Consider the following 27,129-nt stretch of genomic DNA (forward strand, 5'->3'; position numbering starts at 1 on the left):
AGTTTAGAAAAAGGCATATCACAGCCCACTTGTAGTTTGCCAAACAACATTTAAAGAACTTAGAGAGCGTGAGGAAAACAATTCTTTGTTTGATGAGACAAACTCTTTGGGCAGAACTCCAAGCACTATGTCTGGTGAACACCAGGCACTGCTCATCACCTGGCTAATACCATCCCACCTGTGAAGCATGGTGGTGGCAGCATCATGCTATGGGGTGCTTCTCAGCAGCAGGGACAGGGAGACTGTTCAGAATTGAAGGAAGAATGAATGCAGCAGAGAAATACAGAGAGGTCCTTGATGAAAAGCTGCTCCAGGTCGCTTGTAGCACAACGACCTGAAGCATACAGCCAAGACAACGCTGGAGTGGCTTTGGGACTAGTCTCTGACTGTCATTGAGTGGCCCAGCCAAAGACCAGACTTAAACCCCATAGAACATCTGTGGAGAGACCTGAAGATGCCAGTTCACAGACAGTTCCCATCCATTGAGAGGGTCTGCCAGGAAGAATGGGATAAACTGATCAAGAAGACTGGAAGCTGTAATTGCTACCAAAGGAGTTTCTACTAAGCACTGAATTAAGGATCTGAATACTTATATAAGTATCAGTGATTGATGTTCCATAAATTAGCAAAACTTTCAATTTACCATTTTGGGTTATTGATGGGCATAAATGGCAATTTTACCCATTTAAAATAAAATCTACAACACAAAGTGAGCAAAAAGTGAAGGGGGTCTGAATACTTTTGGAAACCACTATATGTTCTACTGCTGCACTGTACACATATTTTTAATGAAATGGCAGATAACTAGGTCTATTACTTTATTAACTTTATTTAACCTGAACATTTTAAAAACATTTTTCTCTCTATACACTCCCTGCTGGTGCAGAGAAATATGAGCTGAAGGTCTCACTACCTGAGAATCAGACCGCAGGGTAAGAGTGTGCTCTCCATACTGACCTACTGGATTCTTCAGCTTGGCCAGAAGACAAACATGGCAGTTCACTGCCAGATGAAAACAGTGTAATAGGAAATCAGTTCGTAAGCTGCAGTACAAATCTGACAAATGTATACACATGGTGTGAAGGCCAAAGATCTAGTACATTTGATCATTTGAATTTCTTACCAGAACTCTTGAGTGGATACTAGCATAGGAATTAAGACTTTTAGAGAAAAACAAATCAATAATGAGGGTTTGCAAGAGAGAATGAGAGAGAACAAGAGGGAGAAAGAAATAATCTGTGTGAGAGGGAGAGGAAAAGATAGATATTATGTATTTTCATGGATTTGTTGTTTTCTCCAAAAATGCAGGGACTGTAATCGATATAACCTTGCTGCTTGACAAACATAGTTCTCATATCTAACATTTATTATCAGACATATGGGACATGCCTTTGTGCAGCTTAGACCACTACTCACAACTCACTACTCCAGGCAACTTTCATAACTCACACATTTTCACATGGCAGTCCAGGTGTGACAGTTCAGGTGCGATTCATACTGCAACAAAAACGCCCTATTGCTGAGATCTGACCCGAACACATTCCTGCTCACAAGTCCATATTGGTTCCATGACTGCCACTCCCCCAGTTCAGAAGTGAGCTGAAATCTGACGGTATTAGACACTTATACCGTAAGCTGCATACAAATTAACACACTATGAATATAATATTGTTAGAGTAGTCAGAATCCGTGTTTGCCTGTGGTTCTTATTAAAATGAACCAGGAGAGTGAAGTTCGTAAACTCTCAAAGTTGTGAGATAGTCTGTCAGCAGACTCTTACAGCCAGTGCAATACCCTGTGAGCTATTGGACCTAAACTAAGATGCTATTTGGAAGAGTCTAAATAAATAGGGGAAAAAGAGAAACCACATAGATTTAAGAGCTTGTTTAGCTTGGGGGAATCACACCTCTTGCTCATTTGTGTTTTTATTTGATTATCTTCGATCAGTCCACGTTACGCGAAACCGGCCTTTATTAGGTTATCTTCGACCACGCCAGGCAAAGCTCTTCCAAAACAGAAAAGAGAAAGCCTCATTACAGAGCTTATTGACTAGCGCAGCCACATTTGCGCGTGGCGGTAATGGCTGCAGCAGTGGCTTTATCACAGGAGCGGTGGTAAAGGGACGGCGGGCGATGAAACGGTGGGCTTACCGTGGTGAGGATTTATTACCAACCATCATTTTCACTCCCATCTGTCCGCGCGAGCGAGCGGCCAGATCAGCATGCGGATGGCGGGGAGAGGAGGGGGTGTTGGACGGGCAGACCCCGTCACCCCACCCCCACCCCACCCCCCGGCCCCCAGGGCGTCGCACGGCTCAGGCAGGCCTTGTTGTGCTCCATTTATTCGGCGTGACACATCTCCAATTAGCTGGAGAAGGTAGTGCATTTCCACATAACCACCTCTTATTCCTCCCCGAAGGATTGTGTCACACTCGTTAGTAAAAACCCGACCAGCTTTTTCACCTCTCCGCCACCGCCGCAGTGTAATTGCTGCTTTGATTATCTGCCCCGGATCCGGCAGAAAAACGCTTTGATGTGAGGGGTTTTTTTTACCCCAAAAATATTGAGCGTGCAATTTTAGACAGTATCCGTGTTTACAGAGAGCAGAAGGTACATCATGTATATAAATAACGCGCATTGACATGCACGTGCACACGCATAATTATAGGCCTATCACAAAATGAAGTAGATGGTTGTATGGTTATTGCTTTCAGCCACCCCAAAGCTATCAGGAAAAGAGGCTTACCTACTGCTTTTTTTAACGAGTAGTTTTTCTTTTCTAGGAAATCATACCAACACTAATTATTCACAATAATTGTGTTAATTGTGTTGAAAGAACAGAAAGAGGAGCTTTCAGAAGAACGGACAGCCTGAATACGGTCAGAAGCTGGTGCTTACTCGATTGCAGTGCTGACCAGAATGCATCTCACTGGTTAAAAGGGCAGGCTTTTCAGCAGAATAGTTTAAGCGCTTGTGTTTTGGGGCACCGTGCCGTGCTGATGGAGCTTCCTCTCGATCAGGGGGAGGGCTCGTCCTGCACCCACACGCCGACATGTCAGCTGAGACGTAAAGGTCCACGATCACGAGCCTCCAAAACCATGTTTGATATTCCTGTCCTTTTTCTGCGCCTCGCGTAACACGGTGGACTCTTTTCACTGCGAGGGGATCAGTCAGAGGCGCTCCTCAGAGGAGCCCGGAAGAGAGGCAGGAGGTGAAGAGCGATAGACTCCCGGAACCCACCCCCCCCCCCCCGACCCCGCAGAGGGAGGCCTGCCGGAGTCTGTGCAGCTGGGGCCGGGGCTGGTGCGGCAGGTAGGGGCCGCGCTCAGGGGGCCCCTCAGCAGCTGGGCAGGGTGGGAGAGGGCAGCTGTGAAGCAGCAGGGCTGGGGCGGAGGGAGATGCAGAGAGAGAGAGGCGCGCGCAAACTAGCGGGGCGACCCGCCCCCCCCCGCCACCGCTCACAGCCGCCAACACATCCCAGTCACACGGCGCGCCCGCACATCTGCCACGCCATCTGCACCGCGCTCCCTTAAGTGACAAGTGGCCCCGTGCTCTGAGGGGGGCTGGGGGGGGGGGCGGCTGGGTGTAAACGCGCTCTGGAATGGAGGGAAGACAGCTGTGTCGTGGAGCACGTCTGGGCGGGCGGGGCATGGGCTGGGGGGGGTATGGGGGGGTGCGGGAGCTCCAACTGTGACAGAATTCACAGGCAGTCCCTGCACCTCACCCAAACCAGAGAACTTACCCTGTACCTCACACCAAACTACAAACTGACCCTGCACCTCACACCAAACCAGACAACTTACCCTGTACCTCACACCAAACTACAAACTGACCCTGCACCTCACACCAAACCAGAGAACTTACCCTGTACCTCACACCAAACCGCAACAAACTGAACCTGCACCTTACACCAAACCAGAGAACTGACCCTGCACCTCACACCTAACCAGAGAACTGACCCTGCACCTCAAACCAAACCAGAGAATTTACCCTGCACCTCACACCAAACCACAAATGACCCAGTGAATCCTCCAACCTCTGGAACTCAGAAATAGTCTGTGTGTCAAACAACCAAAAATATACCTTTTTTTCAATTATTACATTAATGGCATTTGGCAGATGCTCTTATCCAGAGCGACGTACAACAAAGTGCATACCCATAACCAGGGATAAGTGCTTTGAAAGACCCTAGAGGGAAGTACAATTTCAATTGCTACCAGTACAACAAAGATAAGGACCAGGGCCAATCAGTACCAGAAAGTCTTTTAAATATTGGAATTAAAACTATCCATTCCTTTGAATCCCATTCTAGCTGTAGAATGGCTTCTAGCCCTGTTCTCCAAGATGATAATGGGTTGACCATATGATGTAATCCAGACTGCAATTGAGTTGGTGACTGTACTCAGTGCTGTTGACCTGAAACGTAGAGTCTTTGCTTAACATTATGCACTTCCAGGCCAACTGAATCAGACGGCTGATGGGAGTTTGCCCATTGCCGTTTTTGTTTGGCTACAAGGGGAATTATGAAAGAATGCTTCGCTTATATGACAATCTCTGTTTACAATGCACAGAGCAATTTGTTTTTGTGGTCACATTACCATCTGTATCTAACCAATTAACTGAAATACTGATGTAAACGCTTGTAGATTTTACGGCCCAGATGTTGACGATTGCACTTTGCTTTATATTTCCCTGCATAACAGCGACTGATTGATGCATTTTTAATGCAAAACTTTCAGATTAAAAAGACAGATTTGAATTAAACACAATCAGTTGGTGATGAAGGGTTATTTAATTACTCAAACCAATTAATATGTTAATCGGCACTGCCCTAATGTACATGCATACGTAAACACACATATAGAGCCCGAAATTGGCAGCCAATGGAACCAGCTGCAGCGTGGATTTGAGTCGCCTGCATACGGCTTTGTGTGCTAAAGTATGCAGGGCGCGCTGTCAGGGACAGTTCTGGTCTGGTGCCTGAGGAGATACAGAGCCTCACAGGGATTTGGGCCCACAAGCGTGACACGGGATCAGGTAGGTCCCACGGCGCAGCTCCAACTGATCCCCAATCAGCTCGTGACCCATCTGCAGGAGGGGCCCAAGGGGTGCCATCCGAGAACCCCCTGCTCCCCCGCTCTGGAAGGGCGCTGCTAGGCATGGAGAGCACCAATTAAACACAGCCGCTATCAAAAATGGCCGACCCCGCACTCCATGAAGATTATGGTCCACCGGCACCTTTGCCTGAAAGGACTTCCCTCTGTAATACCCGCTGTACACATGCACATGCTAATGCTTACTGGTACTTCCATGCGCTCAAACACAGGGTTTTTAATAAGTATGCAATTTTACATGGGACAGGCCTCACCAACTTATGGCAGCGGCAAAGCCCCAGAGAAGCATAGGAGGAAACACGTTTTCACTACGTGTGTCTTTGTACATCGTTGTAAATTTGAGGGAACAGAGCCACGTGCATTCGCTCCTGAAAAACAGGATGTGAAACCACTGTAGGCCCGTTTAGTTCACAGGCCTTGTGATGGAGGATACAGAGTTTGAGCACCCGAAAGACTGGATTCGTTTTTATTTATTTCAATTTCATTTCTCACAGAGACCCAGTGTAATGTTTTGACACTGTCACTGTGGCTCCGATACCCGTGCCAGACTTGAACAGCGCCTTTTCTGGATGAACCACCCAGCAGTGTGTCCGCTTCAAAAAGCCATATTGTACTGAGAGCGAAAGTACAACTTGCCTACAGATCTCTGATTGGGTGAGAATATTTAAGTTAAAAAAGGCACACCTTTCTTGGCCTGTCCAGCCACTCCTTAGGGCTGTGCCAGTAATTGGTTAGCGAAGTAACTGTGGTAACATTCCCCTGTGACTGTACAAATCAATTAACCGTTGATAAAAAAAAAAGGCATTTATGTATTTATTTTGCACCAGCCATAGCAAAACACTAGTATAGGCAGTGTATGAAGTGGACCAGTTCTCACCAGTACACAATGCCAGTACTTCTGTTTTGCTCTTTAGAGACAAATTGGGCTGGTAGTCACTTTAGATTTTTGGCCATAGGCATACCTTTACTAAGCTAAAAGCTAGTTATTTACCACACTGAAGACTAGTTTGAGGCTGCCGGTTTGTATTTGTGTACTTTCACAATGAAAGGCAAATTCTTTGCCATTTACAAAATTTGAATTCTGACAACTGCTGACACCTCGCTATACACATCAACTACATTTAGACTTCAAATCCACTTGATGCAATTTACAAAATGCTGGTAAAACTGTAGATTATCTCTTTATTATAGTATACGAGGGCATAGCTACTATTCCCAGGGAATACACGCAACACGCAATTACACGCAACACAAAAAAAACAGCAGAACAAAATAGAAAAAAAAAAAAAAATCACAATAATTTATTTCACGTCTTGTTCATATCCAGTGACACGTTTACATTGCGACAAAAGTACAAAAAGAAATAATAATAATAATAATAATAATAATAATAATAGGGGGAAAACTGGTGCTGCTGGCACCCACCCACAGGAGCTGATGATCTTTGAAGCCGTTTAATTTAAGATGCACAGAATATGTCTGTCACACTCCAAAACCATCAGTATGGTTTCTCACCATTTGGCACTAGACTGGATGCATTTTAAGTACTTTATTCTTCAGATACTGGGAAATCCCTACACGTAGCTGATAATTTACAAAGAAACATTTTCATTTTTTTCGGAATATTTGTGAAAATGTATGTATCTGTTAAAATGGAAAAAAGTAATCTGCAGGAATGTTACTGGTGTCTGAAGGATTAAAGTGTTGAAAATGCGTATATTGTCCAGCTGTGGTGAAGTGGAAAGAAGCTGCAGTAAAAAAGGGTGTGTGTGTGGTTGGGGTGGTATGGTGGGGTGTGGGGAGATTCACAGTTCTAGTGCCTGGCTTGGGAAAGGAAAGTCCTAAAATGAGTCAATCGGGCGGTCCATTCAACGGACAGCTATGATCGTTGTCGAAAATGACAGTCCCTGCCCCAAGTTTTTGAAAAGACAAAAAAAAGAAAAGAAAAAAAAGCAAGGAAACAAAATCCAGGCAAAGGACATTAGAGCATGAGTATTTGAGTCCTAATCAGCGCACTTGCCTACTATTGTATACTCTTATATTAGCGTACTTATTCGGAGGCAAGTGCATCGATTTGGACAAGGCCAATAGCTCCAATGCTGAATAATGACATGTTTTGGCTTGGCCAAAAAAACAAACAATAAAAAAAAACTAATAAAAAAATAAAAAACACACATTCCCTGGACTGGTTTTCTTCAGAGCTTTTTAATTGGCGCTGTTCAAAAGACCAGGCTACCGTTTGTGGAGCATGTATTTATGCTCTGTACATGGATAAACCTTCATCACAGGCCACTCCCCAGTGGCAGCTGAGGTCATATGACCTGGTCTAGTTGCAGTTCCATCGAGACAAAGATAAAGTTGTAAACAAAAAGACTGTAAACAAAAAAAAAAAAAAAAAGATAAGTTTTACTTTGCGTGAAACTAAAACAACTGTTACTGGTTTACAAATCACTATACAAATTCAGTTCCATCTAAAAGCATAAAATACATTTGTACATTGCTGTTTTTTTAACCGTGATACAAAATATCTTTAAGAATGTTGCACAGACAAAACGATACTCCGCTCTTGATTATTGCTTCATATAAAAAATGGAAAAAAATTGCATTCGATGGGATGTAGCATCGGTGAGACTCACTTCAAACTCAAAATAAAAAATTCTGCTGGTTTCACAATCTGAAATGGAAGGACGACGGCAACGAAAGGAAGTATGATTCTTCCCAATACCTGCCGCTTCCTGTGTTAAGGCATCGCTGCTTTAAGATCCGCTCACCCCGAAAATGCAAGTGCTGTTCCCGCCGGCGTCCACCTGCACAAACTGCACCTTCTTCTCAGAGGAAACTCTCTGCTGAAATCTCACCTCGGTTGAGTCGCGTTCGAAGTGAGCGAGACGGGTCGGACAGGAGGGCAAACATTTTGCGGCAGGATTCCCGCCAGCCGTGCGGCGGACCCCGAAAACGCTGGCGTGATGTCAGCAAATATGACTACATATGAAGGGGTGGAGGGGGGACCACAATGCTAAATAACCAAACCAAATACAGTCTTACATTTGTAGTCCAAAAAAGGCCCAAATGGTAGCAGCCGAATTGCAGATCCAGGAGAGAAGGGTTGAATTAGTGAGAGTTCCAGTCCTCAGGAGTCTCACTGCTGGTAGTTCCCATACTGAGCCTACGGGCAGCACAAATGCATGCATTAATGTCACTTTACAGACTGTGGACACACTGGACAAGTCTTTCACATCTTTCTCCTCATGTGTAAGAAAATCATCAAGGCTCAAAATTATCTACTACAGGGGTCTCAAACAAGCAGGTTTTACATTTACATTACATTTTTGGTCATTTGGCAGATGCTTTTTGTGGTTTCCTTTCAACCTTTCAATCAACCGCCAGTTATGATATTCTTACTTAATATACAGGTAAAGTCTTGTTAAGGGAAACAGCAAATACTAATATTAAAAATGAAATAAATAAAAAATGTAATAAATGAATTAAGTGGTGGAGAAAAATGTGTGTACAATCTTTAATTTAATGATATGTTTATTGATGCACATATAAATCAGTTCAATCATACATTTTTCCCCACTTGTACTATGGACCATGAAGCAAACAATTTCAACTTAACTTTGTGTTGGTTATATTCAATATGATCCAGTACAGAGACACACCAGCAGAGGGCAGTATGACATTGCATGTGAGCGACCAGGCATATAATGCATTGTTGGCGTGTGTGGACAGACGGTATCCACGTGTGGTCAATGTGACTGCCAAAACTCTCCGTCTCCCCTCTGTTTCCCCCTATCCTTCTGTCTATCTCTATATCTCTATCTCTATCTCACCCTGCCTCCCTCCTGCCACCTCGCTCTCTGTCCCTTCATTGCCCGTCTTGACCTCTCTCAAGTCTTCAGGAAAAAAACAACTCCAAACAGGAGCTGCGCTCCTGAGTCTCTGGCACGCACAGCGCTAACGCCCTGAGCAAAGCCGCGAACGTGAGGAGACCTCTCAGCCCTGGGGCTGTGTGCGCTCTGAAAGCCTTCCCACGCCACCGAGGATGGGCAGTCCCGAACACGCCCGCCCCTGCACGCCCTCCCGCCCCTGCACACCCTCCTGCACGCCCTCCCTCCCCCGCACGCCTCCTGCCCCAGCACGCCCTCCTGCACGCCCTCCTGAACGCCCTCCCTCCCCCGCACGCCCTCCTGAACGCCCTCCCTCCCCCGCACGCCCTCCTGAACGCCCTCCTGAACGCCCTCCCTCCCCCGCACGCCCTCCTGAACGCCCTCCCTCCCCCGCACGCTCTCCTGCACGCCCTCCCTCCCCCGCACACCGTCCTGAACGCCCTCCCTCCCCCGCACGCCCTCCCTCCCCCGCATGCCCTCCTGCACACCCTCCCTCTCCTGCACGCCCTCCCTCCCCCGCACGCCCTCCTGCACGCCCTGCCTCCCCCGCACGCCCTCCCTCCCCCGCACGCCCTCCCTCCCCCGCACGCTCTCCTGCCCCTGCCCGCTCTCCTGCACGCCCTCCTGCCCCTGCACACCATCCTGAACGCCCTCCCGCCCCTGAACGCCCTCCCTCCCCTGCACCCTCTCCTGCACGCCCTCCCTCCCCTGCACACCCTCCTGAACGCCCTCCTGCCCCCGCACGCCCTCCTGCACGCCCTCCCTCCCCCGCACGCCCTCCTGCCCCCGCACGCCCTCCTGCCCCCGCACGCCCTCCCGCCCCCGCACGCCCTCCTGCCCCTGCCTGCTCTCCAGCACGCCCTCCTGCCCCTGCCCGCCCTCCTGCCCCTGCCTGCTCTCCTGCACGCCCTCCCGCCCCGCCCTCACCTGATCGTAGCCGTAGGCGCGCTGCGGCTGGGCCTGGGGCGGGCCGGGCTGGGGGGGGCGGTAGGCTCCATACTGCTGCCCCTGGCCCTGGGGGTAGTTCTGGTACTGTGCTGGGGGTGCTTGAGAAGGCCCTGGGGGAGATGGAAGACAGACAGGTTTAAGCCTTTGAAGAGTATTTGAAGAGTTTGGAATGTTTAGTTTCTAAAGACTGATTTATACCTTCTCGCACAACCTTCGACGTGTTGCGTGACAAATGAAAGTAACATCACAGTAAATGTCGCGTTTTGCACTTATACTTCACCGAAGGTCTGTGATGATGGTTCTGTGGTCTCTATGATAACAATATGGCAAACCCCGATTACATTTTTGAATCGATGACGCTGAATTTTCATTGTCCCATCAGGCTGTCTAATCAACAATGAGCCACAAAGTATGACAGTGTGCACGACATAACAAAATTGTACAGGTGCCCGGCCGTGAGAAAAAGTTGAGTCAACTTCAGTGACATTCTAATCACATATCTGATTTTACACTTAAGGGAGAAAATCATTGCAGGAGATTTGTAATTTCAAATTTACATTTAAAATAAATTTATTACAATATAAATATTCAAGCTACTAAGAGAATTCTAACCAGGTGTGACAGTGGAAAAAGTTTAAACAGAATATTTAATTGACTCATTCCATTGACACTCTTTTAAAAGGTGAATTTAAAAACATCCTTATATATTCATGGCTGAAAATGAAAGCCGATGCCGACGGCAGTGAAACTGCGAGCGTAGCCGTACAGTAAACGTAAGAGGGGGTTACATTGCTCCGTTATCAGCCCAGCTGTAATTGCGTTTACTGGTCACCCGTGTCTGAGCAGTATTAATAGCACAGGCTCCAGGCACAATTCTGTGCCTCTCAGACGATGTGTCAAAACTATGAATAGGCTGCAAATGAACTTGGTGGCACATTTTATTAAACACATTGGATGTGCTTTCATGATGAAGCCCCCACAGACTGTGATGAGTGACATGGATATCTGCAAAGTGTCCATGTCCCCACTTTATAAGTTCACAGATACAAGTGTCTATTCACAGATAAATGTATGACTGGTTCATCATCCATACCGCAGCTAGTGGAAGTGCAAAAAGAAAGGGGAAGAAGTTAGCGCCAAGCAACTTTAAAAGTTAGAGAAAATACACTAGGAACATCTGAGATGAGAAGGTTTTTAAATATGGCAGATTTTTATAATTTTTAAAAAAAATATCTTTATTTGTATAGGATAATTTTCAAAAATAATCGTCACTTAAAGGTACAATAGGTAATTTCGGACTCCTAGCAGCCAAGAGTGGAATTGCAACAACAAACAACCTCAAACCACAACACTGTTTATGCTTTCCACAGTCTTTGAATATAACATGCAATATAAATCGTTATTATACAGTTCAGTGTTCTCGTGCACTGTTTTGGAAAGCTGACAGCGACAAACGCGATAGAGCCTGCCGTCTTTTCGTAGTGTTCTAGTAAGAAAATGTCCCCCGAACAGGTGACTTGCTATATTTATATTGCTGAACACTATAGTTTTCACTTTAGCTAACCAACTATATTGTGAGCAAGCAAGTTATTTGGCTACGTAACTAGTTGGTTATATAACTAAGATATGATAGTCTACTACTAATGATGCAACTGTAACTTACAGTTTGAGAGAAATAAAGGTTCAGCTAAACACGGATGATTGAACACGTAAACAGATAAAAGGAACGTGTAGCTGCCCAAATTGCACACGAGACACGCAATCACTGAGACTCTGTATACTATTGCTTATCTGGTTAGAAAACAATACCAGTTCACTAACAGTAACAAGAAAATTAGCTATTACTAGCCAGCTCCCAGAATTTACAAATATCCACCGGAAGCACAACGCTACTATGTTCGTATTGCCTATATTTTATCGTAAGTGGATCTTTGTAAATTTGTCAAGCTAATTATAGCGAATTTGCTTGTTGCTACCGATAACAAACTGCCAGTGTTTTATAACTAGATATGTAGTCTTTGCTTGGATAATAAGCAATAGTATATAGTGATTGCTTGTCTGGACTGCAATTTGGGCAGCAACATGAACAAACTGCAAACCAATTTTCAGCCTATGAACTTGATACAGAGTGACGGCCCGACAAGTGTACACTTTGAAACCCGAAGGACTATAAACACAGGCAGAGGGTGAATCACCATGTCAGTGAGCCTTTTTCAATGATTTCAATCTTACTTATCATAGAATACCTTTAACACTGCACAATGGGTATTTTCTAGTAAAAAATAATAATAAAAAATAATAAAAAGCCCAAAGTGGATTGAGAGCCAATGAGGGGGAACAGGGGTGAAATGAAAACAGGGGAAATGCTCACTGCCAGAAGATGCCAAGGGCATCCATCCAAACATCTTAGCTGGAAGAGCTGGGGTCGCGCGAATGTCAATTTGGCCAATAAATCGAAAATCAAATCAATGAACTGAAAAATGTACATAATATTCCACAAGGATTTTTGCACTCAATTAAGTGAATTTCAATTAACTTCCCGAGTTGACTGGAAGTGAAACGGAACCGAGTGGCACCCTGTTCACACAGTTTGTTCCCCAGAGAAGTGCTGGCAGTGCCCTTTGATGCTGGGAGACTGTTTAGGGCGGGACACCCACCATATCCCTGCTGCTGGCCTGGGTACCCCTGCTGGCCCGGGTACTGCTGCTGGGGTGGGGGCTGGGGCTGGGGCTGGGGCTGCTGGGGCGGGTAGGCCTGCTGCTGCGGGGGGCCTTGGGGATAGGCCTCCTGCTGCCCGCTGTACTGGGAGTTACCTGCAGGGGGAGCACAAGAGCAGGTGAGCAGTGAACCTCCATCCATCTTCTGCATGTGAGCCCAGTTAGACAGTGCGGCACCTCCTAAGATACAGCCCTGTATCCCTTACCGTTACACTACACTAGCCTTTAAAAATGCTGAGTGCTCCTACCTTCTGCGACTCCCTGGCCTCCGTGACTGTACTGCTCCCCATAGTACTCCTCCTGGCCTGGGTACTGCTGGGGACCCCCTGCACAGGAGGCCCAGTCAACAGACACACAGTTGAGGCTAGCACTGTCACAGCTGAACGTCACAAACCACAGAGCTTACAGAAAGGTAGAGACTGATTCACAAAGACCTTTAGCACGTGCAAACCCTTTTACAACAGGCAAAATGAATAACACAAACAATGATTGGTGCAAAACAAATTCCATGACCAATCATTGATCATGTTATTGGTTTTTTAATGTGCTAAAGGTCTTAGTAAATCAGGCCCCAAGTTTCCATATTCTAATTGTCTAACAAAAAATATTTCAACTTTCCAACTTTATTATTAAGCAGATATAATGAGTCTACAGAGCAATGGGGTCTCTGTACAGCTTAGCTGTAGAGTCTGGCTGGTAAAAATGATAAATGAACAGACAGAAATTATTTTTACCTGGCTGTGTGGGTCTGTAAGGAGGCATTGGCCTCTGTCCCATCACATGGTTCCCCTGGCTGACCTGTCCCATAATGGCCATGGGGTTCTGCTGGCCTGGGTAGTGCTGCGCACCCCCCGGGGGCATGCTGTACTGCTGGGAGGGGGGCTGCTGGTGCATCATGGGACCTGGGAACACAGGAGTTATGTTTATGGAATTACAAGGTTTTTTGAGATTATACACAAACCTAAAGGATATCTGCATATGGTGGATCTTAGGAGTGCAAGCACAGGCTTCACCACAATAGGATACGATTTAGATTTTTCGATATTTGGCAGTATCACAAATTTTGTGGACCCAAAAAAGTAAGAAACGATCAATATGCATGCTCCAGCTAACACAATTCTAATACAACATACACACAAACAAAATGAGGATGAGCATGCAAAGGCTTATTGATGTCATGTTTAACAGCACTAGCGCAAGTGATAACGAGGTTGAGTTGGAAACGTCGGAGACGTTGGTACATTACATTACATTACATTATTGGCATTTGGCAGACGCTCTTATCCAGAGCGATGTACAGTTGATTAGACTAAGCAGGAGACAATCCTCCCCTGGAGCAATGCAGGGTTAAGGGCCTTGCTCAAGGGCCCAACGGCTGTGCGGATCTTATTGTGGCTACACCGGGATTAGAACCACCGACCTTACGTGTCCCAGTCATTTACCTTAACCGCTACGCTACAGGCCGCCCCCTAGTGCTGCTGGAGACCAAACTGCATTAAGATTATGGACGTTTAAACAAATATTTTGCTTTAAATTCATAACGATACAGTTTGATTATTGCATGCAGTTACAACTGAATCAGATCACTGCCCTTTGAAAGGACACGATGTACAGCTACAACACGAGTGAATACAGAAGCGCTCGTACTGCTGGTACCTTGGTTAGGCTGCATGTTCATGGGCGGCCGCGGGCCGTAGCTTCCCATTGGCTGGCCCTGGGGCATGTTCATCTGGCCCTGGGCGGGGGGCATGCCCTGGGACGGCGGCCCCGCGTGGTTGTACCCCCCCATGGCCCCGTGGGAGCTGGGCGGGCCGCTCATCGAGCTGTTGGGGGGCTGGTTGGGTCCGGGGCCTTGCATGGGCAAGTGATTGGGTCCTTCAAAGAGAAGAAAAAAGCCCCCTTAATACCAGCATAGGATCATCCCTCCAGGTAAATAACATGGCCTTTACGCCACTGCCAACCTATACGTACAGTTATGATGCATCTACTACCAACCTAGACGTACAGTCAGCCAACGGGTTATACCATACCCGTACCAAAATTATATGTTCAGTCTTGGTTACGACTGGAGAAAACATCAAAGTAAATTACGAACAGTTCCGACACAAGTGTCACTCTGCAGCACGTTTCAGCAAACTGCACCTCCATAATGCCACATCACCTCAGTTTTACTGCATCATTAACCCTAAACCCTGAGCTCTGAGGTGCATGATAACAATAACGCAGCACCATTTCCAGTGACACATCACCCATATTGAGCATCAGTCTGGGAGCGGAGATGGCAGCCCACTCCACTACCGCAGCCGTTTTGGTGGTGGTATCAGGGAAATAATTGACACACTTACAACATTGAGGACACACCCCACCCAGGACCAATAAGGAGTGTTCAGCTTTAGGATGCCCCCAATTTTCCCTCCACTCACTTCAGGATGGGAATGGGTGGTGGGGGGCAGGGGTAATGTTGCAATAGCTGGAACAATGTTGCTAGGCGACCCAAACAGGCGGTGGAAGGGGACTTACCGGGCATCTGGCCGTTCATCTGGCCCTGAATGTGGGGTGCTGGGGGCCCCTCCGGGGGCCCGCCGTGGCCATGGGGGGGCTGCTGGGGGCCGCCCTGGCCCATCCCGCCCGGGCCCATGGGCACGTTCTGGGAGGGGGGCTACGGACGGAGCAACAACAGGGGGGCCATGAACTGACAGAGCGCAATACTAGGTGCAGATTACTGACGCTGGCTGTTCCACAGAGAAACAGAGTGAATGAAAGACAGAAACAGAGAAATGCAGATAATGGGAAAGATTACAGTTGAGTTACAGAAAGATGGAGAGAAGAATGGAGGAGATGGAGAAATGGAGAAAAAAAGATGGAGTTAGAAATAGACTGAGACTGAAGAAATACTGAGAATAAGAGATGGAGATGGGATGTTAAAACAACAAATAGTTTTGGAGCTGCGGACTGTGGATGATGTAAAGGGTTGTGGCTGCCAGCCTGATCTTACAAGCAAGACGTTAGTTAGACCCATATATTTACACATCAAATACTGCATCTCGCAGAAGGACTGTTGTTCTAAAATCAGTTTTAGCTCATGACTGAGATTAGGATACAGACACAACGTGATTCTAGAGACCCGAGAACCTGAGAGCAAGAACACAGTAGATGGCTGGCCCCTGAGAAAAGCATAGATCTACCCATAACCAAAGCATTCCTAGACCCACACTAGCCAGCACAGTTCCCAAGAAACTTCTTTTTCTAATAATCTCACATACAATATGTTGCTGGATTAATCTCCCAGAATGAATAGTAAACATACAGCTGTTCTACATAAGTCTGAGACAACAGAGACCATAACTTCTTAAATTACTGATTTTTATAACAATGTGGCTTTTCTTAGTTCCTAATGATTGCTGACATAGCAGTGAGATAAAACTGTTCCAGTTGGAGAATCCAAAAATATAACTTGTTTTAACCAAAATCGGTATCTTTACATGCATGAAGTACACAGGCACGTTTATTTTTTTGAGGGGTTGGGGGGGGGGTTGAATGTGACATGAATGGTTTCTACTTGGACAGATTACAGTCCAAGTTTGTTTCACAAAATGAACAAAAAAAAAAATTCAGCGGAGCTAAAATGATGGGCTCAGGCAAATAAGAGCTTGGTGGCAAGCTCATAAACAAGGCTTCCGAGCCAAAATGTAATAGCAACATTTGGAGTTGTTTCACAGCACACATTTTCATCAAAATGTGTTCCTGATATCACCAAAATTAATTTAATGACTTTATTTTTAATGTGTCCTTTGAGGTACAGATTACCAGGCTACCTCTCAGCATTAACATGATGGTTCTCATTTTAGTTTGTCAGGCTTTGAAGCCTAAAAGAGCCTAGTCTGCCTTTGGCATGGAAACGTAAAAATCCATTGACAAAGTTTTGATAATGTCATGTAACTTTCACGCTGACTCAAAATATTTACTTATTTCCCTTTGTTGTCTGATTTCTTAGCTCTCTAGCTCTCTGCACAACAGGGAGTCACCAATCAACCAATCAGCTCCTCAATAATCAAATACACATTTCAAATAGCCCCTTTTTAAGGAAGGCTACATGTGACATTAAAACAGCAAACTATTCTCAATATCCCATTCCTACCATTTCAGAATTGGACTGTACAATTGCAGCTATTATAACCCACTGTGTCTTCAACACCTCCCGCCCACCCTTGCCTCACACCTGTAGCCCCTTCCCAGCCAATGGCGGACCCTGTGTCCTTTCACACATGAAAATCATCTCTTGTCACTTCTGCAAATACTCACTTCATGCTTAACCTCTGTGGTGGGGGATTCAGACTTCTGAAATCAAGTACAGAAAATCTGGGTGAACAATGACCCTCAGTGAAAGGGTGAAATGGCACTCACGGCATTGATGGATTCTGCTGACATCACACACATTGCACCTCCCTGCACAGGACCTTACACCTTGGTCGTCTGCCTTCTCTTAGGAGAGTTGTCCTCAACCCTGGTCCGGGAGACCCCGAAGGGCCTGACAGCATTTGGTTTCATTTAAAAATCAGCCAATAATACAGATCCAAGAAATGGGGTGAGCTGAGTTTACCCTGTAATCAACTGCAGGAAGAGGGATCAGGACCACTGTCCTAAAATACTCCCATTCATAAAGTCTGATGGAACACAGGACACAGTAATTCAACACAGCTTTTACATGCCATGGCTGAAGGGCTAGCACTGCAATGCTGTGAATGCAAAATGCAGCTATGCAAGATGCAAAATGAAGGCACCCAAAGGTGCCGTGTGACTGCGCACTTCATGCAAGTCCAGACAAAAAGGAACAACGGCATGGACTGGAACAGACTAGAGATTTCCATCCTTGTTGTCTGTGAACGCCTATTAATGCCATTTAAAAATATATATATATTTTAGAACATTTTGGGCAAATTTTCCACCCACTCACAAAGGCTGACACCATCTGTGGTGGTTCTGCACTTTGTGATTGAAAAATGGCCAATTTCAATGCAAACAAACAAGCCCTCATTTTGTTTGATTCATATGGATCACTGTTTTAATATTGCGTGCAATGATACTGATGTGGATATACAGGTGATGTGTGGTGATTTGGGGGCGGGGGGCCGAGTTAGGGCATTTCGGGGGGGGCCGCATTGGTTTCCGGATTTCACAATTTGTTTCCACAAATAACCCAGTTTCATCTAGCTAAAATACACTAATGGTGGTTCACAGATACATTAAACCACAGACATACAGTTTACACAGTGACAAATTACCGATGTTCAGTTTCAATTCAAAAGCTTATCAATAATGGTGAATCATGTAAATGACTAAATTGGTCAAATAATTAAGAGCATATGAAATATTGAAGAATCACTAAAGAGTGCGCAAAAGTGCTTTGTAGAGTTAAGCAGGTTAAACTGGACCCAGATTACTTTTATTGTTCTTTGTACACATATGCAGGTGCATCTGTGACTCTCCAAAAGTCAGACACAGATAATATACAGAAAACCCTGCACCATAACTCTACAGACTGTTTGGAGGACCTTAATTCAGTATGCTGGTGTAGAAATGTGTTATACAGGCAGTAAAGAGCAAGTGCTTCCGGTCACGGTTTCCCGATCATAGATACTCACGGCAGGAAGCAGAGATTGCATGTTCTGATTGGAGTCTGCTATTGTGGCCAGGTAAACCAAGTTTCTGTGGAGCATTTGCTGATACCTGCAAAGGCACAAAACTAATTTTAAACTAATAATTTTTTCCCCATTACATGCTGAATCAAAACTTGACAAACCAGAATGCATGCACTGCCCTCAAGCACCACTCCAATAAAAAGGTGTGAATGGCGTGAGATATTTTATGATTAGGCAACCAGGCTCATTGTTAAAGACTTTCCTCCATTTTTCACTTTGCAAAACTAATTAGATGCCATTTTTTGTGAAACTGGTGACACCAGAAGTTACATGATATTCCACCCATTACTACAAGGGGGGTAATTTAAACAAATCTGTGTAACAACTGCGTCTGAGAGTAGCTACTTACTGTGAGCATTCTGCAGTTTTTCCTTTGCTTTGAAAGTCCATGATGCACTGAATGAGATGATTGTTCTCATCTAACAACTAACAGGAGAGAAACCGTTTTAAAAAACAAAAACCTGAAGGCAAACTTCACATATTGGTCATGTTTTGATTACTGCCATTCATTGTGTACACGAGGGAAACCAATTAGACCCTTAAGGGCAGTTGCTTACATGCCAAATAACTGACACACATTAATCAAAATAGTTTTAATAGGCGCTTTAAATTACTTTCCGGCTGGATAACAAGCATATGTATAGAAACCCGTTTTTCCAGGCGTGTTGTACTTGGCTGGGCATGGTGGGTCCTCCATGGTGCGCGCGAAATCAACCACTTCAAATGAAACTACTCGCCCCAACACACAGTTCGCAAAATAACACCGTGACTACCTCCCATCTTTGCTACAGTAGTGCCATGATTGAGATTTAATTAGCTGAAAGCTAAACGTGTGTGAGCTGTGTTCTTCATTAATCGTACGTGCCTACAATTAGATATCTAGCTCATGCTATGTAGCGATCTGACTCAATGAATGGAACCACAGCTAGCAAAATTACCGTTGACCATGCCAATACGTGATCTGAATATTCAATTAGCTAACTTAGCTAGCTAGCCAAGCTTCAAAACCATTGTGGAACTCCGGTTTATGGTACTGTTGTTTCAATGTTTGTCATTTGATTGCTTTAGAAGAAATGTCAGTTCAAATCGAGTGGAAGGTTTTAGCTAGCGATAACCATTTGGCCACTTCCAAGAGCTCGCACCACCTGGGTACATGTAGCTCCACGCGTGTTTTATTTAACGCAGACTAAAGCAACGGATTCATTTTGAAAGTGCATTTCAAAATCACTTAGTTACAAAATGCTGTTGATATAAATGTGTAGCCTTAAAATGCCTGCATTTAAAGTTGTTTTTACATTGTACCGCTCCATCTATCACAAGTCATGAACAATTGGAAACCGAGCTATTCAGAGCAAGCATCTGGCAGGGTAACTGAGCAAGCTAACAAAGGCAATTCAACGTTTAGCTGGTTTGATGGCTCGCTAGCTATCAAGCCATATTAGCGGCGAGGCCTTCATCACTAAACAGTAATTTGCTGCCAACATATTAGCTATACCTAAATTTCTATTTGGATTTTCACATTTCACTCAGCTAGGTGGCCAATGTACTAATCGTGCCTCGCGCCTGCAATTGTTCCCAATTATTTGGGCACGACTTAGAGAGCTAGCAGGAGCCAGCTAACACTCATTAAGCTTGGCAACTGAACTAAGATAATTACCTTCTGTATTCCTGCCGGTGTTATGTCACCCTTTCCTCGCTGTCTGTGTGCTGCAAACGCCACCGACATTGTAATTATATTTTTTATTTCTTTAGTCACAAAAAGATCAACCAAAGGCAATTCAAGAGAGCTCAAACCACACTGCACGGAACAGATGATGCGATTCTTCAATGCAACAGTCCATTCGAGGGGAGGTTAAGATACCAATAAAATAAACAAACGAAATGGAGAAATATAAATTACTCTGCAACCATGTGTCACTTCAATGTCTATTTTGAGCACAAGTTAATAGATCATCATGCCTAGTAATGGAATTTGTAAAAGGTGTATACTTTTTAAATTAACCCACTTCCCCGCTCTTAATGATCTGTTCCGAAACCCAACAGCCAGCTAAGCAACAGGAAAAAGTGGTATGTTCTTAAGTGGCGGGGTGCTTTGGAAGTTTGAAACAGCACGTAAAATCAAGATAGTCTGTTTTGCTTGTTACTGGTCTACACTGTACAGTTCGATCAGTATCACGCCGAAGTCTAGATGTGGTTTTGTTTATTGTATTACGTCGCTACAACTAGGTACAAGTACGCATCATATAGTGTTGAAACATCACTTCAGTCGGGTGGAATGTATGATACAGATTGCTGAAAAAGCCTTCTGATCATATACGAATCATTTGCTTTCATTTAGGAGAGTGACGTGCTTTTTTTGTTTTAACATATAGTCTATTTGCATGGTTAGTTATTTTCCTCAAACAATGGAGTACATGACTGTACTGGCTAAGAAAAACTTTGTACATAAATTGTGCAGCATGATGACCCCGGTATTAGTGGTATCGCCCAGGTTCACGCGCACGCGCAGTTCCATATCTGAACTCAAGCGCAGGCAGGATTGATATAGCCAGCTAGCCAGCTAATGTTACCCAAGTTAACACTATAATATTTAATGTTTACATCTGATCTTGCACTGTAACTATATTCGGAACTTTGCTGGCGGCCTTGATATTACAATGGCAGCTAGATATGACAGAGCTATCACTGTGTTTTCCCCGGATGGTCATCTCTTCCAGGTGGAATATGCTCAAGAAGCCGTGAAGAAAGGCTCAACTGCTGTGAGTTTGACTAGCATTAGCTATTTCCAAAATAATGCTAATGGTTATCTATTTATTTAGCTAGAGGTGCTCACAATAATAACGCCGGTACGCCGGCGCAAATTTGCTAACTAGCAAGAGATCTATGAACTATCAGGGAAATAAGTGTCTAGTTAGCTACTACTTGCCTGGCCTGCGTGCTGTGTGTTGGCAATGTCATTGTAAGATCAGAACATTTTATGTTTAGCAGTAACAAATTATTAAACTGAATTATAACAGTTTTGTACGTTAATACTATTATAGATAAAATAAACTACAATAAGGAAATTACATCCATAACCACCGGATCAGAGCATTTCACAATAAAGTTAGCTCTAGGGCTTATGCTTTTTTTCTTAGTATTGAGACAAAAATAAATGTATCTGCCATATAATATTGCAGCTACAACATCATTTGATCATTGAATATGTTTGTCTGCTTTTATGAATACATCTCATCACTTTTGCTTGAACCTGCAATTTATTTATTTATTTTTAGGTCGGCATTCGAGGAAAGGATATCGTCGTCCTCGGTGTTGAGAAGAAGTCTGTGGCCAAACTGCAGGAGGAGAGGACCGTGCGCAAGATCTGCGCGCTTGACGAGCATGTTTGCATGGCCTTTGCAGGTAACGTGGTGGTGTCTGGCAGATTATGAGGCAGAAAATCATTCCAGGATACAAACACAGAGGCTAAACACACATCAGAGAAACGCCACACCATCGTTCTATTCATCTTCTAATGACATTTCAGCACTGCACCTGCCTTATTACCAAATTCAGGTACAATTGTGGAATATTTTCTTTTTGAAAAAAGCCATCTATACGATACTTTAAATGTATATTTGGGTGAGATTACACTGTTAAATGCCATGCTTTGCATTAACTTTTTATGGATAAAGGAAACAACTGAGCTTGTGAACGCTGCACCCTCAAGATCTAGAGCAGAAATCTCCTGTTTGACTCCTCACAACATGTCCTGAATGAAAACTGACTTTTACTCTTCTCAATGAGACAAATGTGTAAAGTTCAATCCGCGTACACTTGTGTTCCACAGGTTTGACGGCAGATGCTCGTATCGTGATCAACAGGGCCAGGGTGGAGTGCCAGAGCCATAGGCTGACTGTGGAGGATCCGGTCACTGTGGAGTATATCACACGCTACATCGCAACCCTCAAACAGGTAAATAAAGGCATTCTGGAGTTTGAGTTTTGCACAGTGGCAAACTTGTGCAGTGATACCAGTTTTCCAGGGGCTGTATATCAATCACCAACAAATAATTGTGTTCATTCATAGTTTTACATTGTTGTAATCTACTGTTTTTCAAAAAAAAAAACAACAGAAATCACGAACACTGTTTTTGTCCCCATTCCTATTCCCAGTAATACCCAATTTACCATTTATGGTTGATAGTAACACTTTTTAATTTATCTGATAATGTTTGAAGTTTTTGTCAGCTCTGGTTGATAATATATTTGCTCTGGGACAAGTTGGGATGGCTGAAGGTCCTCTGTTGTGTTCCACCATAGCGCTATACCCAGAGCAATGGCCGTAGACCGTTTGGCATCTCCGCTCTGATCGTCGGCTTCGACTATGATGGCACTCCCAGGCTCTACCAGACCGATCCCTCCGGGACATACCATGCATGGAAGGTGGGTAAATAAAATAAAAAATGAAAAAAAAGTGATACAGCTTTTTCTCCAGACATTTAGTAACATTTAGGACTGGGATAATTATCCACATAGGAAAATCTGTGAGCTGTGACTTGGCCTTACAGTTACCATAAAAATCAAACGATTGAAAAATGAAAGCCTTCCCTCTCCCCTCCATCTCTGTGAACAGGCCAACGCGATTGGTCGCAGTGCAAAGACAGTGAGGGAATTCCTGGAGAAGCATTACACAGAGGAAGCCATCACCGGGGACAACGATGCCATCAAGCTCGCCATCAAAGCATTACTGGAGGTAAGGACACCCCTGTTAATGTGTGGCACCTTCGGCTTTTAGTAAGTGACAACATGCGTTTTAGGATGAGGATGAATGTGCCATCACTGATATTTTACGATGAGATCCCATCAAGGACTGCACCTTTGCTCAATTTATGATAAGTGAAGAAAATATCATTCACTAATTGAGACCGAGCACACATCCTGCTTCCAAGGACTAGATTGGCTTCTGATTGCGAGAAGACCACTAAGTCATTGCAGCCCTCCAGAACCTGAGATTTGTTTTTGGTTGGTTTTGTTTTTGGTTGCCTTTGGTTGTCTCAATGGCTGAAATGAATTTCCTGTCCCATTGACCAGTTCCATGTTGAGGTTCACATTGTCTGTTTTTAGGTTGTGCAGTCTGGTGGGAAGAACATTGAGCTGGCTGTCATCAGAAGGAATCAGCCACTGAAGGTACTGCGCTCTCTCTCTCTGTTAGCATCTCCCTTTCTTAATGCTGTTTATCAATCTTTATGTTGCATGTATACAGAGTTAGCAGAATGCTAGAAAAAGTGCCATTAATCACATGAGCAAATTGTCCCAGTACAGCATGCCGGCCCATCCTGCAAGCACTGTTAATGCATGTTTTTACCTTCATAATTTGTCCTTAGCTATTGCATTAAGTGGTCTGAAACAAAATTCCTTGTTTGCTGTTCAGAAATATGATCTGCGATTATTGTGCTTACCATGTTCAGCTCTTGGAGTCGAAGGAAATCGAAACACTCGTGGCAGAAATCGAGAAAGAAAAAGAGGAGGAGGCAGAGAAGAAGAAACAGAAAAAAGCAACGTAACGTGAAGGAATGAGGAAAAGGATGGCGCATAAATTCAGCCCATGTTTCCAATAGTTTACTGAACTAGTATTGTTACATTACACTTCATAAAATGCAAAGAAATACCTCCATTATCTTGTCATGCTGCATATTTCTTTTCCATGGAACATCTGTACAACTTGAACTGAATAATGTTGAGCTTTAAAAGGAATGCAGTTTTTATGTTGAATGCCATAATAAATCCACTGGTTTATAGAATGTTTGTACAGTTGATGCTTATGTGTTTTCAGCAATGGTCATTTTGCATTCAGGCAACTGAAGTATCAGTCAGACTTGCCTAATTTCTAAACAAGAACCTGATGAAACCCTCGACAGTCTCAGTTTCTTTTTTGATCACCTTATCTTACGTACGCTGTTATACACAACAGTGATGCTCCCTGCTTTGAATATATTTGTCACTTGTAGTTTCCCTGGGTGCTTTAAATAATTTATTTGGTTCATTAATTAATTTTGTTTTGGTTAAATTAATTTAAAACATTCTTAAAATACTATTTAAAGTAACACATTTTCTAACAGCATATCATTATGTGACTGTTTTGTTTCTCAGGGGTCTAAACTGCTATCAGATGACACACTACAAATATCCAATGGCTGTCCAGTCTGATGCATGTTTTTCCCATAATTGTCCAATCAAATTCCGGGGTTGCTGATTCCCCCCGAAACTTATCTTTCAATGCTGCTCTGAATTTTAATACATGCTTCAGATGTGTTCAAAACCGCAATGGCTCTAATCATTCACTCTTAGAAAGTGCCATTTTGTAGCACACTGCAGTGCCCCTGGGCCTGTTGAGCTATAAGTTATGAGGCATAAGGGTGACTGCAAAGCACTGCCCCAGGAAGGGGTGTTGGGATGTCATCCATTTCTCCATCCATGGCAATGATGTTATCTACCATGCTGGTTAAAAAATGGCATATAATAATTCTCTCATAGTCTACTCTTCCTCTATTCATTATGTAGGCAGGAAATTATATTCAGTTTCCAGACTACAATTCCCGGGCCAAATGGTGTAGCTTACCTTTTTTTATACATACGTATTTCTACACTGGATAGTTCCTGTTTGGTACCTTACTGAAGGATGCAAGGTCAGTGATATGAACCTGCAATCTCGAGTTACAGGCCTGTTTCCCTTATTATCCTAAACTCATGTATTCCCATGTCCCTTTAATAAGCTTCATCAATGCTTATACACATGTATGAAAATCAATTATTACAACAATTTGAAAACTTTCCAGCTCTATCACAGATTTGAATGGGATCTAATGATTTGGAAAGACATTTTAAAACTTGCAAAGTTCACCCTGGGTAACGGCATTTGAAAAGTGAAGTTGGCCAAAATTGCTTGGCTATCAGATGGGAAGGAATTAGTTTTGGATCGACCGCAGCTTGTGGCTTTATTAGAAGAGCTCGTGGGAGCCTGCTGCCAATCGCTGGGCCCAGTCTGCCGCAGGACAGTGCCAATACCCCGGATGACTTTATGCATCTAGTCATTAGTGTGTGGAGTAATGGCTCTGCTGGAGGTCACCAATCCGAGGGGAGAAAAGCAGCTCTGCTGCCCTCCAGCAAAAGTCTATCTCTGCCGCAAGCCGCAGGCTGATCGAGAATTAGCATGCGCTGGCGCCTTTGTCTCTCTTCCCTTCTCCCATCCCTTTCTCTCTCTCTCCCTTTATCCCTCTCTTTTTTACTCCCCTCCTCCCTTTCTCCCTCCTCTATCTTCTTTTGTCTCCATCTCCCCTCTGTCTCCCCTTCTTTTTCCTCTCCCTTTCACCCTCTCTTTTTCTATCCCTTTCTCTTTCCCTCTCTCTTCTTTGGTCTCCCTCTCCCTTTCTCTCTCCCTCTATCTTTTTCTCTCTTCTCTCCTGTTCTTTTTCTCTCCTCCTACTCCATGTCTGAAGCACGTCAGTGACACACAGCCTTTCTACCCCATGTCTGAAGCACATTCTCTGTGATTGAAATGTGAGTGACACACATGGGCATGTGACCAAATTTTTCTGTACTTAACCACCCCAGACCTTCCCTTCACTACCCACCCCAACCCTCCCCGTGGCATTTTCCTTTCCAGTGTGTATATGTGTGAGCGTGTGCGAGCGTGTGTGTGTGTGCATGTGTATGCGTGCAGTGTGATAAAATGCTACTGGGCTAAGATGCAGCATAATGTAATTTCCTCTTATGTCCTTCTGCTCCTTGTCTCTTATGAACAAGGCAAATATGTGAACAGGTATGAATAATAATATGAGGGAAATGCATTTTTTATTCCTATATATGAGAAAAACATTGGATTCATGCATTGAGGACATTGTGACCTCCTCCCCCAGTCCTCCATAAAATAATAATGATAATAATAACAATAATAATAATAATAATAATAATAATAATAATAATAATAATAGTAATAGAAAATAACTTTAATAATAATAATAATAATAATAATAGTAATAGAAAATAACTTTCAGTATAAATATTAGACACATTGTATCAGATATTTAAAAATCTCTTGTAGATTCATGTATTGTTTTAGGAAGGGCTATAAATCTCTTGGCTGTAAAACAGAAATGTGCAGGTGTGCATGCAGCTTAAGGAAGCAAAACAAGCAAACAAACAAAAACAGAAGCGTTCTGACAGCGGTGAGTCCACGCTTCCCCATAATCTGCAGCGACTGAGGCCTGTCCACAGCTGTTAGCCAGTGCGAGCGGACTGAGCTGAAGGGATTTCTCAGCTCCCAGGGTGAGTATCTGACGCCCAGCATCACTAACTGCCAGGGGATCGTAGTAATTTGCATTGACAAGGACATGGACGTCTGTTCTCCCTCTGTGTCAGAGCTTTGCTCTTACTGACACTACTGTAGTCATGCTGTAACCCAAATAATAATAATCATCATCATAACCATTCTTATTGTTGCTATAGTTATTGCTATATGGACCCGTTATCCCGTTACAGGTTGGATATATTGCATCCTATGGACTTGGTAAAAAAGGTCCAAGAATTGTATAATCTGTTCAGTCCTTGAGTGCTTTACCCCAGGTTTCCAGCAGATGGTGATATTGATTAAAAGCAGCATCATACCAAACCTAAAAAAACAATACATATGTATGTGCATACATAATAGTATATGGTTTTGCCTACTACGATAAAATTCTCTCTAAAAATAAAAGTATATAAAGTATAAAATAATTGTAAACT

At 44.0% G+C, this 27,129-nt stretch overlaps 2 protein-coding genes across 9 annotated transcripts; one reads left to right on the top strand and one right to left on the bottom strand.

The window, feature by feature from the left end:
- Positions 1-6,275: 6,275 nt before the first annotated feature.
- LOC133137049 (protein SSXT-like) lies at positions 6,276-20,379 on the bottom strand. 4 transcript variants are annotated; one of them, XM_061255044.1, is made up of 11 exons: positions 20,025-20,354; positions 18,717-18,793; positions 18,311-18,395; positions 16,971-17,006; positions 15,189-15,327; positions 14,325-14,543; positions 13,403-13,570; positions 12,917-12,994; positions 12,609-12,764; positions 9,931-10,061; positions 6,276-8,279 (listed from the first exon to the last, which is right to left on the bottom strand). In XM_061255044.1, the coding sequence occupies exons 1-11, from the start codon at positions 20,091-20,093 to the stop codon at positions 8,253-8,255; spliced, it is 1,185 nt and encodes a 394-aa protein (XP_061111028.1). In that variant the 5' UTR covers positions 20,094-20,354; the 3' UTR covers positions 6,276-8,252. The 4 variants fall into 4 exon arrangements, with proteins under 4 accessions (XP_061111028.1, XP_061111031.1, XP_061111029.1 ...); XM_061255047.1 differs by lacking the exon at positions 20,025-20,354 and adding an exon at positions 19,016-19,135; XM_061255045.1 differs by lacking the exon at positions 20,025-20,354 and adding an exon at positions 18,982-19,104.
- On the top strand, positions 19,302-24,261 carry LOC133137050 (proteasome subunit alpha type-7-like). 5 transcript variants are annotated; one of them, XM_061255052.1, is made up of 8 exons: positions 19,302-19,397; positions 21,085-21,126; positions 21,643-21,769; positions 22,197-22,321; positions 22,669-22,791; positions 22,982-23,101; positions 23,473-23,535; positions 23,817-24,261. In XM_061255052.1, the coding sequence occupies exons 1-8, from the start codon at positions 19,395-19,397 to the stop codon at positions 23,910-23,912; spliced, it is 699 nt and encodes a 232-aa protein (XP_061111036.1). In that variant the 5' UTR covers positions 19,302-19,394; the 3' UTR covers positions 23,913-24,261. The 5 variants fall into 5 exon arrangements, with proteins under 5 accessions (XP_061111036.1, XP_061111035.1, XP_061111034.1 ...); XM_061255051.1 differs by lacking the exon at positions 19,302-19,397 and adding an exon at positions 20,032-20,094; XM_061255050.1 differs by lacking the exon at positions 19,302-19,397 and adding an exon at positions 20,372-20,434.
- The last annotated feature ends 2,868 nt before the right edge of the window (positions 24,262-27,129 follow it).

Source organism: Conger conger, chromosome 9 (genome assembly GCF_963514075.1).
Source record: "Conger conger chromosome 9, fConCon1.1, whole genome shotgun sequence".
In the NCBI taxonomy this organism is placed as follows: domain Eukaryota; kingdom Metazoa; phylum Chordata; class Actinopteri; order Anguilliformes; family Congridae; genus Conger; species Conger conger.

Bases quoted from the DNA above. Each gene is read 5' to 3' on its own strand.
- LOC133137049 (XM_061255044.1), bottom strand. From the start codon at position 20,093: ATGTCGGTGGCGTTTGCAGCACACAGACAGCGAGGAAAGGGTGACATA. The intron at 18,396-18,716 runs GTAAGTAGCTAC...GTGCCTTTGCAG, and splicing joins AAAACTGCAGAATGCTCACA to GTATCAGCAAATGCTCCACA. The intron at 15,328-16,970 runs GTGAGTATTTGC...CTCCGTCCGTAG, and splicing joins CCACAGAGGTTAAGCATGAA to CCCCCCTCCCAGAACGTGCC.
- LOC133137050 (XM_061255049.1), top strand. From the start codon at position 21,025: ATGGCAGCTAGATATGACAGAGCTATCACTGTGTTTTCCCCGGATGGT. The intron at 22,322-22,668 runs GTAAATAAAGGC...GTTCCACCATAG, and splicing joins ACATCGCAACCCTCAAACAG to CGCTATACCCAGAGCAATGG. The intron at 22,792-22,981 runs GTGGGTAAATAA...CTCTGTGAACAG, and splicing joins GGACATACCATGCATGGAAG to GCCAACGCGATTGGTCGCAG.